The sequence below is a fragment of the Balaenoptera ricei genome, chromosome 12 (genome assembly GCF_028023285.1).
Source record: "Balaenoptera ricei isolate mBalRic1 chromosome 12, mBalRic1.hap2, whole genome shotgun sequence".
NCBI lineage: Eukaryota > Metazoa > Chordata > Mammalia > Artiodactyla > Balaenopteridae > Balaenoptera > Balaenoptera ricei.
Genome location: NC_082650.1, coordinates 33,423,624 through 33,436,448, shown reverse-complemented (window position 1 = coordinate 33,436,448; position 12,825 = coordinate 33,423,624). Strand labels below are relative to the sequence as shown.

The 12,825-nt window shown below is 37.4% G+C and overlaps 1 protein-coding gene across 4 annotated transcripts in view; it reads right to left on the bottom strand.

Annotated features, from left to right (window-relative positions):
* The window catches only part of ARHGAP18 (Rho GTPase activating protein 18), a 125,049-nt gene that overhangs the window by 42,774 nt on the left and 69,450 nt on the right, over positions 1 to 12,825 (bottom strand). For all 4 annotated transcript variants that reach the window (XM_059941241.1, XM_059941242.1, XM_059941239.1 and 1 more), the window contains exons 3-5: positions 12,069 to 12,307; positions 8,330 to 8,393; positions 3,786 to 3,964 (exon numbers count right to left, since the gene is read on the bottom strand). In XM_059941241.1, the coding sequence (XP_059797224.1) occupies positions 3,786 to 3,964; positions 8,330 to 8,393; positions 12,069 to 12,307 (482 nt within the window). The remainder of the gene's footprint in view (positions 1 to 3,785; positions 3,965 to 8,329; positions 8,394 to 12,068; positions 12,308 to 12,825) is intronic.

Here is a 12,825-nt window from a genome sequence, read left to right as displayed (position 1 = left end):
CTTTACTTTTCCCACTAGGTGTAAAAATAGATTCTTAAAAATATATGATAAAGCCTGGAAACAACCTAGATATCCACCATCAGGTGGCTGGTTAAATAAATTGTGATACATCCTCACAGTGGGGTACAATGTATAAATAAAAAAGAATAAGAAATATTTCTCTCTACTACTATAGAGTGATCTCCAAGACATACTGCTAAGTCAAATATAAATAAATAAATAATCAAGTGTGTATAGTGGGCTACCATTTATCTAAGAATGGAAGGATAAACCATAAAATTAAAAGAAATTTGCCTGTAAGGTAAATTTACCTGTAAAGGGCAGGGAGAGAAGAGGGTGATGGCTCAAGTATAGAAGTGAGACTTCTTATACACCTTGTTTTTAATTCTGACTTTTGGACCACTTAAATAGTTTACATGTTTACAAAATAAAATTAAGTTTCAAAATAGCAATCCTTAAACATTGAATATGAAATGAAACTAATTAACCCAACCAGGTATGCAGTTGGTGGCATAACCATATAGAGAAGCACTATCCTAAACAACCTAAAGCAGAGTAATTTGATTATTACAATCCTTTTGGGATGTACCCCAAGGATACAACCAACTGAGGAAAAGAAAAACAAGTTTAAACTGTTTTTTAGTAATCACATTGTTGATATGCTGTGCATTAATGGAGGATAAAACACATAAATAATTATGTGATATTCTAATTATATTATCTGCTGTATCCTGAAAACCACTATTCTCAGCATGGAAGAAAGAAGACACAGATGTACTTCTGTCCTCTGAAAAGGCTTTAAGCAATGACCAACTCAGAGAAAGGAACATTCCTAGTGTCCTGAACATAGTCACAAAAGTATATTTCTACTAAATGGAATCAGAGTTTCTTGCAGAAATAGACAATTCTAGGTCTGAAGCAGAAAATATACCAGAAAAATATGAGAAATTTTCTCTAGGGTCATGTCATATATGTCTACATCCATGAGTTAAGATACTATTTTTATATGGAAATTAAAATAAAACAACACTAATTGGTCACTAATGAAAGACGCTAGGGAACAAAAAAAAAATTGAAAACTGGTAAATGAAAGTAAGAAGTAACCCATTTGAGAACATTTTTCTTAATAGAAGTATTCAAATTAATAAAGGAAAAAAAGAAATTAGAACATCATTTTGTAACCATTAATAAACAAATGGATCCAAGCATTGATCAGCAGCAGCTGCTAATTTCACAAAAGAGAAAGACAACCAGATATTTTTAATCTCTTGATACATGATCACATATGAAGTAGTCTTGACCAAAAAATGAGCCTCAGTCTGATCAATCTAGAGTCAACCAATTTACAAGAAGCAGAAGAACATGGGGACAGAACAAGAAACTTAATAACCAAGTTTCTTCAACAAACAAATTTTGAGGGAGGGAGAAAGGGAGAAATGGAAGAAAGGATAAGGAAAAAGAGGGAGAGTAATGAAATAAGGGAGAGAGGGAAGGGAAGGAGGCAGAGAAAGAGAGAGACACACACAGAGACAGAAGGAGGGAGGGAGGAAGGGATTACAAGCCTTGAAAGGCATTATCAACCAAGTGCAATGTATGAACCTTAACTGGATCCTGATGCAAACAAACTGTAAAAAAAAAAATCATGAAATTTGTGATTCAATTTGAAATTTGAACACTGATTAGACATTTGAAATTAAGAATTATTAGCACTTTTTAAGGTACAATAATAGTAATATGGATATGTATTTTTGTGTGTTTTTTTTTCATTTATTTTATTTATTTATTTTTGGCTGCATTGGGTCTTCATTGCTATGCACGGGCTTTCTCTAGTTGCGGCGAGTGGGGGCTACTCTTTGTTGCGGTGCGCGGGCTTCTCATTGCGGTGGCTTCTCTTGAGGCAGAGCACGGGCTCCAGGCACGCGGGCTTCAGTAGTTGTGGCACGTGGGCTCAGCAGCTGTGGCTCGCAGGCTCCAGAGCGCAGGCTCAGTAGTAGTGGCACATGAGCTTAGTTGCTCCGCGGCATGTGGCATCTTCCCGGACCAGGGCTCGAACCCGTGTCCCCTGCATTTGCAGGTGGATTCTTAACCACTGAGCCACCAGGGAAGCCCTGGATATGTGTTTTTTAAAAAACCCTCTTTATCTTTTTGAAACACATACTGAAATATTTATAGATGGCAAAATATAATTCAGAGATGTGTTTCAAAATAACACAGAGTAGGGAACTGGTTGGGGGTATGTATAGGACAGGACTAGTCATGGGAAAATGAATGTTGGGGCTAGGTGGTGAGTATTGGGGAGTTCATTATACTGTGCTTTCTAACTTTTGTGTGGTGAAATCCTACAAAATAAGTAAATGTATTTTTTTTTTTCTTATTAGTCATCCATTTATTACACATCAGTGTATACATGCCAATCCCAATCGCCCAATTCATCCCACCACCACCGCTTTCCCCCCCTGGTGTCCATACGTTTGTTCTCTACATCTGTGTCTCAATTTCTGTCCTGCAAACCGGTTCATCTGTACCAGTAAATGTATTTTTTAAAAATATAAGACATTCAGTAGCAATGAGAACACTCAGTACACAGAGGTTGGTTTCTAAATACAATCTGCTACTGAAAAAACAAGGACTACTTGAAGAAATAGATTCCTTCTAATCTGAGGGGAGAAAAGTACAAGGTGAGCCTGGAACATCTTGTACTAGAAAGCAAAGGAGTAAAAGAATGAGGACATGTTAAAATGGCATAGGAACCAGCTTGAAGGGCCCCCTTTTGTCAAATCTGGGTAAATTTAAATGTCAAAGAAAAACAATAATGAGTTATAAAACACTGAATAAAAAAAAGGAAGTTTTTGAATAGTGATATTCAAAAACAAAAAGAGAAAAGGGAGGAAAAGCACTACTATGGAAGATTGCCAGCCAATCAATATAGAAGAAATAATAGAATGAGAAAAATCACGATTTCTCAAACACTAGTCTAATTACTGTTTCAGGCAAGGATTACAAATGCATGGTGAAGCCACTGGGTGGTAGGTTATTACTGACAGATAGGATATTCCCCTCGGTCTCAAGGATCACGAATTAGTATTAATTATACATAGGAAAAGGTATCTTTATGATGGGGAGATCCGGTGAACGTCTCCTTAACCAAGTGGTCAAAATTCCATCTTCAGTAAAGAGACCATCTGATGTCATGCCCCTCTTCTGATGATGCAATGAGAGGCATAAACATCATCTAGGCAGTGGTGTGACCAAAAATGTTTAATGTGAATTCAGTCACCAAGAACAGACAAAATCAGAAATTTGATTTGGACTCTTCAAAATATTAACAAAAAATCAAGGGATCTGATCTAGATTTAAGAAACCAAAAAAATATGACATTAAATGCAACACATGACCCTCGTTTGAATCCCAGGCGGGAGTAAGGGAGAAGCTATTGATATTAAGGACAATATTGTGACAATTGGGAACATTTTAATATGATCATAGATTAAAATATAATTATTGTTTTAATGTTCAATTTCTTAAGCATTATAACTGTGTTTTGTATGCCCTTGTTAGGCTAAAAAAAAAAAAATGTGAGTATATGTCTATAGTATAACCTATACATAGATAGATATATGTAGAAAGAAAGTAAAGGTTGTACTATGTTAAATGGATCTACAGGAAGGCTGTAGGAGTGTATGCTATACTATTCTTTCAACTTTTCTAAGGACCTAAAATTTTCCAAATAAAAAGCTGATGAAAAATATACTCTGATAATGACATCTGAATAGTGTATTACGTACAGGTAACAGGGCATCGTCCCCTTTGCTCCTCTGGATTTTCTCTCTGGAGCTCTCTTTCTGATTGACAGCTTGCTCTGCAAACGATACCTCCAGGTTGATGTCTGTTTCAGAGGCAGGTGCCTCTTCAGGCACCAGTGGGGTCAGCTCCTTTTCGCCAACAACTAGGCTAGATGCCTGATCTGGGAAAAAGACAAAAGATTCAATGCATGTGCTTTGGCTACTTCTTTTTTTAACTTCTAATACATCAACTATCTAAACCTTTGGGAAAACTACTATTTACTATAAGCAATAACTAACAGTTATTTTAATAGTAAAAAGTATACTCAAGGAATTCTACCAATGGTGCATGGGGGCATAGAGGAGGGAAGGTGGTGACTAGAAAGCCAGAGTTGAATTGTGGAATCTTTCTCTGAGGTCACAATTCTTAGACTGAGTCCAGTTCCAAAACACTGATGGGTGATCTCAAGCTCTGAATGAAAAACCTCACAAAAATTTAGTAGACTTAATCATTGCTTTATTTTATACTGGGAGAGTAAAAGCAAAAAAAAGAAGAGAAGGAGGTTAGTTTTACTCTCTCTTAAAACTATGATATTCCATTTAATTTCCTCACAGTGGAACAGATTCCTGAAAAAGATTTCTTCCATGCCCTGCATGTCCTTTCTGGAATGTTACCTACCTATCATAGTAAAAATTCCAAAACAAAAGTTAGCACCGACAATGTGCACTGTGGGAGTCAGGTCTGGAGGTACCTGGTACCAGAACCAACAGGTTTTGCACCAGATTATTACAAAGATTATAACAGCTCCCTTACAACTATAAATCTAGTGAAATAAGTTCCATGTATTTACATCAACAGCTTATAATAAATTTAACATTTTTTTCTTGGTTTGTTTGTTGTTAATCCTCCAGGAAAAAAATGAACACCTGAAAACTTCTTTGCTGAAAACGTCAGCTTTAAGCTTGGAAGAACATACTTCCAAATTTGGCTATTTGATAAGTTTTTGGTTTTTAACACAACTCACACTAGAAAAAAACCTGGAATCAATGACAGATTACTGTTATTTTCTCATTGCAGACCTTTAATTCATGATGGGCAGCTCTGGATTATATCAATAAGCTTACATAGTACATTCAAATGTTTATATACTAACACAGCAAGGTGATGGAGGGTAAAGTTAATTTTAAAATTTAATAAATATGTCATATACACATATATTATTAGAAGTCTGATGCCTTCAGAAAATGTATTTGTATTATCTTCTATATATTTTCTATATTTATAGTCATTTAAATCAAAAACACACAAAAATTGTTTTACTCAAAAGAAAATACGGATAAATCTAAATCTAGCCTTTTTTCACTCTCATTCAATAAGCAGTGCGGGCTTCGTGGTTGTAGGACTTGGGTAGTGCTCGGCAGGGCCCCAAGCTGGGTTTAATGCTCTACTGTTGCCGTCTCGCAATTTGAACAAGAAACCCTACATTTTCAGTTTTCACTGGGCCTTGCAAATTACATAGCTGGCCCTGGTCACATCTCACAGTTAAGAAAGTAAGTAAAAATGGACCCATGTGAATTCCGAAAATAAGAGAAAATTTAAAGCTCTTTGATTGTATTTATCTGCTGCCATCTATGCCACATTATGCTTTTCCAACAGCCTGTGACAATTTTTTTTTTTAATTAGGATAACTAGACCTCTCTCCAATTAATTTTTAAAGTATTAACTTAAATGTCAAAGCACAATTTGAGTTTTATATTCCCACTGGTTTACACTGCTTTATGTTTTACTGTGAATATGTATGTTGGTTTCCTAGGAAACCATTCTAAGAGGAAAAAACTGATTAGCCATTTTCTTAAATTAGAAGCTACCTTTCTAAAAGCTGAGTGTTTATGGACAAGAATGTTAAAACGACTCCCTTTTCTCCTTAACAGCCCCGTGTCAGAGCTACAATAAACACCACCTCCCCACACACACAAACAAATGTTCTGTGCCAGAATTCAAAACTGGGGAGAAGAATTATAATTAAGTTAGAATACATTTAAAACATATGAATTTCCTCCAAAAATTGGCAAAAATAAAAAACACAATATAGAAAAGGCTTAAGGATCAAATGGTAACTCCAATTAAGGCAGATAGCAGGAAAAACAGTTTCAGGGGTGATAAAGGAGCACAGCTAAAAGAAATAGATAGTTAATTGATTACTAAAAGTATCTATGAATCAATTATCTACTCTCAAAGAGAAACGTTAACAGAGAATGCTGAGATAAACCTTTTGGCTCTTAAAGCCCAAAAGTGTAAATAATATAATTTATTTAATCTATTCTCCTTTGGTTTTTTAAGTGGACAATAGCACTAAGTTACAAATACTTTACAAAACTCAAAGGTTTTCAATTGTCCAAAATAATCCATATCTTTATTTTAAAAAATAATTTCCCCTCCTCCTTGGAACTCAGAAAAGAAAATATACATAACATGAAAGTTTTAAAAATTATTTGGGCATTATTAGTATTTCTAAATGTATGTATTAAACACTGGCCTTTCATATACACAGAGCTGTATAATTTGATGAAAAGTTAAGATTGATACTTAGCAGTATTAATTAATTTGAAATCAATTTAATTAATTTATTTAATTAATTAAATTTAGTTAATTCAGATTAATTAATTTGAAATGCAACAATGCTTGCAACATTAAAATTTTATTTTCCATTTAGAGTAAGTAACTTTGATTGAACATGCATAAAAGCCTAAGTGTAGGGAAAACATTTAAAATAGACTACGTAGCTCACACTTACAGATTTCAAATGGAAAGAGCTCCACTTTTGAACTCCAGACAATATTTTCCATGCATTTCATTCAGAACCTTTCAATGTTTGCATAACACTGGTTAATTCACTGGCTAGCAAAAGAGCATGGCATTGCCCAGAACAGGTGCAGTAGTAAATACTCAGTGACTTGGATGGCGTTATACACATTCTCTTATTATTCTGACTGGAGGCTCTATGCCCACTTCATAGCATTCCAGCAAAAGCAGATGTAAATCAGGCAGCAAGTTTGTCACATTCCACTCGGCTGCCACAAGCTAGGCTGGAAGGGACTGCTATAATGAACTTGTCTTCCAGAACTTCTGTTTATATAGCCTACATCACCATCTCTGGCAAAGGAGGAAAACACCAAGAAAGGACAATGTTTTCCTCAGTATTCATTTAGCAATTGCCAGTCGCTCTTCCCCAAAGCCCAAAGCATATTGATATTGGCACAAAAGGTTCATCTGTCTCTCTTAACGACCCAGCTCTCTAGCCCGCCTGCACTGGCTATTCCAGCCTGCTTGCCACTTCAGTGTCTACTGGCACACAGACTTAGGGAAACACCCAGTAATTTCATTCTGATATAAAACATGTAACTAAAGAAATCTCCACAGAATAGTAAAAAGCAAGTGCTTTTATAGACATAAATATATAGACACGTATGTGTCTATACACACACATGCACACACTTGTATATGCACATACGTGTGTGTGTATATATTTTAAGGCAGGGGTGCAGGAGAGAAGTTCTAAGAAAACTATGGAAGGAAGGATAAAGATACTAGATGCTCCAAGACTCCAAAATGTCCCGTATACAGTAATTTTGGACTAACCTTTGATTTTTATAGGAAAGTTGGGAACACTTCCCAGGCCTTCACAGTCTACCTGATACTCTTCCTCCACTACTTCCAATCCAAACACAACACTAGTAATGCCATGAACACTCCAGGTGCCAGGTCTTAAGGACATAAGCAAAACAAAAGTCCCAAGCGGGACTCAGGCAGCCACCAACAACCTTTGCTACAGTTTTAAAGTAACAGCACACTGAGGATTAAATCTGTGACCTTAATTTAGAAACTCTTCCTTTTTGTAAATCCATGAAATAGCTTTAAATTCTTTCTTGGTAAGTACTAATAAAGTCTTACTATTTATTTTCATCCATGCCTTGAATTTCTAATCCATTTCTGAAATAACAGATACAGAAAAAAGAATGAAAGGGAGAGTTGTAATCAATGTCCCCCCCCCCAAAAAAAATCTTAACTTAAAAAAGTTTTTCTAAACTTTCTGAAAAGCAATCCATTTATGAGCTAAGAACTTCAGATCTGAAAACGAGGTTACAAATTCACTGGCTCCCCTTACTAGCTGTGTGGCCTTGGGAAAGTAACTTTACACCTCTAAACCTCCCTTCTCTCATTTGTAGGATGGGTTAAGAACAATATTTACTACATAGAGTTCCTGAGTATATTAAATTAGGTAAATATCTCTGCATAGTACCTGGCACATGGTAAGCATTTGGGAAAACCGACTATGTACAGAGATGTTAGAACAGATATAGACAAGTATTTAAAAAAAATCAAAGGCCAACTATATGCTCAGTCTTATGTAATTACCTATTTGGGTACTTTATATGAGTATTTGAGTAGAATTTGCTTACCAGAATTGAAGACGAATGTTTTAAAAGGTCTTATCTGTTTGTTATACTAATAAATGAGAAAATACAAGAGAACGGGTCCAACTTACCATCTTTTCCTTGGTATTTGTTTTCGTCTGTTCTGACTGATTGTGATTCTCTACCATCTGGAGGCTAAAGATAGAACATGGGCCATTTAGTCATCTCCACCTCACAACCAGAGAAACGGTACTGTAAAATAACTCTATTACTAACCTTCAGAGTACAAGAAATGCACTCAGAATTATATCAATCACAGAAAAAAAGGACTACAGGTATAATCAACAAGCAATCATCCAATAAACATGTGATCACCCACAACTTGTAAGACACACTACTAAGCCCTGTGGGGAATAAGGGCAACATCAAGAGTGTCCCTGCCATCAAGAATGCCGCTATTAATTGAAGGGAAAAGAAAAGATCTCAAAAAGTTAACAATATCCATTAACAGATGAGTAGATAAACCAAATGTGAGCTACCCACAAAATGAAATATTATTCTGCAATAAAAGGAAACAAAGTACAGGTACATGCTACAACACAGACGAACCTTGAAAACATTATACTAAGTCAAAGGAATCAGTCACAAGGACCACATATTGTGTGATTTCATTTCTACGAAATCTTCAGAATAGGAAAGTCATACAGACAGAAAGTAGATTAGTGGTTGCCTAAGGGGTAAGGAGAGGAATATGAGGAATGACTGCTAATGGGTATGGGGTTTCTTTTGGAGATGATGAAAAGGTGCTAAAATGGATTGTGAGGATGGTTGCGAATCTGTGACTACACAAAAAACCTCTGAATTGTAAACTTTAAGTGGGCGACTTGGTGAATTCTCTCTCAATAACGCTGTCATAAAATAAAATTATAAGTTGGCATGTAGGTAATAAAATAGAATTCTTCATATTTTTTAAAAAAGCTAGTAATAAATGTGAGATCAACTAAAACTAAATTACCAAGCAGGTAATAAGAGCTTAGATATTCAAAGGAACTCCTTTTTCGAGGGGTTGGGGAAGTGACACCTGAAGAATGCAGCCCTCCAAGGGTTTATGGACACAGGAAAACATGGCTGGCTCCTCTCACCAGTAAGTGTGTCCAGGCCGTACTTCCTCCTTTCCAAGTAAGGCTTCAGGAGGAATTCAGGAATCAGGAAGGGGAGTCTAGGTCAATCATACACAGAGGTCTATTTGAATGAACTGTCTTTAAAATACTCGTTCCATTGGATTTTCATCTCTATACAAAAGAAGATAGCCTTTGTAGTCCCCTCCCCACATACTTCAACTCAGGTGTTAGCAGAGGAGAACTCCCCTCTCCACCTGCAGTCCAAGAAGAGTCTAGAGAAGCACCGGGGCATGTACGCAGAGGTGCTCTACTTAGAGATTAGAGGTACCCAGGTCAGTGTAGAGCGACTACCAATCACAGAAGTGGTAGGAGAGTCGTGGCACTACTTCAGTCCCCCTCAGGCAGAGCAATACCATCTTCCTCCCTCCACCCACGAGCCTCAGAAGGCCAGCACTCCATGGCACAGGGCACACAGTGAGTAATTCTAATCTTACATATGAACACATATTTTGGAGCATGTGGTTGGAATTGTTTTCCTAAGCGATTGAAGATAACAGTGCAGATGGTATTCATTTCTGTATTATATTTCCCAGTGTCAGCAAGGGCTTCATGAGGAAGCATTTGAAAAGGAAAAGCTGAATATGGACAGTCATCTCTCAGTATCTGTGAGAGACTGGTTCCAGGACACCCCCCACCCCTGCCCTTGCAGACACCAACACTGGAGCATGCTCAAGTCCCTTACAAAAAATGGCATCGTACAGTCGGCCCTCCGTATCCACAGGTGCAGAACCCAGGGATATGGAGGGCCCACTGTACTTATTTGAGAATAGAAGAACTGCAAGTAAAGATAGCTGGCCCATGTTTGCTTGAGGGATGGGGGACATACTTCTGATGGGTGGCAGTGTTTCGATTAAAGGCATAAAGTGTAAGCAAGTTAACCTTATTTTAATTTACTTGTGCTATTTCTCTCTTATTGACTCCATCAGATGATACAACTCACCAATTACCTTGAACTCAAACCATGTGGTTTAGACATTACCAAGAATTTGCTGGAAAATGTTGCTTGAAGCATTGAGTAGCAACATCCTCTTAGAGATTGGCAGGAATCCCACAGTATATGGTTTGCTTAGGCTCAGCTCTCTGTCCCCTCCCCCCTTTTTGTTTCCTCTTAATTCCCTCAGGGAGGGCTCTTTAATTGGGAAGGAAATGTCACAATACTATATTTCCTTACTATTCATTTTTCTACATCTAGAAACCAAGTCCAGTCCTTCAACCCCAGTGGATGTCCCAAATAACGAATGGGTGGTATGCAAGCACGTAACTGCCTCAGAGACCTACCTGGAGCAATCCAGTCACCCCAAAACTCCTATAAAATGGACTGGATTTGATCTACAATTGACCATGCAAAGAGAGTAGGAACCTGCAGCTATAAAGGATTTCTTGAAAGAATGAAATGTCCACAAAAAGCAAAAAACCTCTATATGACAGAAAGATACTTTAAATATAAGTCCATTTAGTCCCTCATTTTTTAAAAAGATTTTTGTTACCCTTTATTTACAGTGTAAATACATCTCATGTATTTACTGAGACTACTTAATATCAGAATCATATATGTAAACCCAAACGTAGCAGGATGCATCGTGGTTAAAAGCACTTATTTAGAGTCTGATAAATTTGGGTTTACTATCTACAGGACCACTGAGCAAGTGACTTAAAGTCTTGAATGGAAACGATGATACCTCACTCACAGGACAGCTCTAAGGATGAAATGGGATATGGCACGGAAAGTAGTCAGCACAGTAAGTGTTCAGTAGTGGTAGCAGCAAATATAACTGCTATTATTATCACTGCAATTATCGTTCAACATCCGTTCTGTTTGTTCTCACTCCAACCAACCAACTGGGTCTTCCAGACCAGAGCTATTCCAACTTCATCTGAGAACAGTCCAGAGTGTAGATCAACTTTGACCCTAAGGACATCATTAAGTTCAGCTGACCTTTTTTTTTTTTTTCTTTGTAGCAAGACTTTCTTGTTGAAGGAGCAGATGATATTAATTTACATTTTGTGCAAGCTCTTGAGGTCCTCCTGGACAAGCCACAAGCAGCCTACCAACTGGCCGTACTGAGCAGCGCTGTTCCACGCCATACAGATCTCCTGCTTGTACCATGCCTTCCCTGAGAGCCATCAGCCCCAGTCTCTACCAGGCTCCAACAGCTTCCACTAATCAATTCATCATCTTAGCAAATATCTACTCAAATCTTCTACGTGCTAGGCACCGTGCTAGGTGCTAGATGCAAAGGGGAAGTTATTTCATGTTCAGGGTTCCTGTTTTATAATTCAGCTACAATTAGCTCCCTCACATTCCACTTCCATTCATCCCCACATGAGTCTAGAAAAAAAGCAAATTTTCCTACAAGAGTTAATATAGAAGGAAGAATCCTCTACCTCTGACTTTCCTGTAAGTAACAATTAGCAGTCACATTGTCCAGGGGGTTGGGGCCATTCCTAAAGCTCCAAGGATACCTAACGCAGGGATTGTCACAGAGAAATGTAACTTGTTTCATTTTCTGCCCCATCAGTATAACTTCTAGAAGGACAGGTATCAAGTCCCTCTTGATCATGGCCAGCATGGAGCTTTAGCACCTTGCATATACATGCCCATTAAGTTTTTAATGATCTGAATTAAACTAGATGCGTTCAATTGATTCTAAGCAATTATTCCTTTGCTTTATCAAAAAAGAAAACCTACCTCCCTTTCTTTTGACCCTCTCTGTTGAGCAAATATGTCTCTGACATCAGGAACCTGGTACTGTTTGTTTTTTTTCCTCAAGGTCTGGGAGACAGTCTCTACTCGTTTCTGAACAGCTGCCGCCTGCGTCCGGGTCAGTGTTGATAAAAACACCATGCTTTCTTGGGGATCTCCAGCAGCCTCTCCAAAGAGATTGGACAAACCGGCCTCCTTAAGCCACTCTTCTTCCAGTTCTCCCTCTAAGACAACAGAGAAAAATGGTATTTAAATCACAAAATATGAGAACTTTTACATTTTCTTAAGCTGTTTAAAAACTCTTATATCACAACCAAACCGCAGTGCTAAGAATCATTATCTGAAACTTGGACAACTGCCATAAACTCCAGCCATAAAGATATCAAATTTTAGATCCATTTCATATATACTCAATTAAAATTTTTAAATGACTTCACATGTGATTAACCTCTATAACTTCCCTGCAGATTAACTATGGGAAGATAATGCTGTTCCCTTTCCAGAGATGAGCAAGCCATGAAAAGATAACTTACTTCCATCAAGTTATAGAAGGAAGTCGATGCTGGGGATGGCCATTAAAGCCCTGTTTCTTGGCTTAAATTCAGCACTACCCCAGAGTCCAACCCTAACTGATGGAAAGGCTTGTTTTCTCTGCTCGCTGTAGCTGACAGGGAGTGTGGCAAAGAAGTAAAAAGCATCTGCACATCAGGAACTAATCAATTTCAAATTAATTTTTTTAACC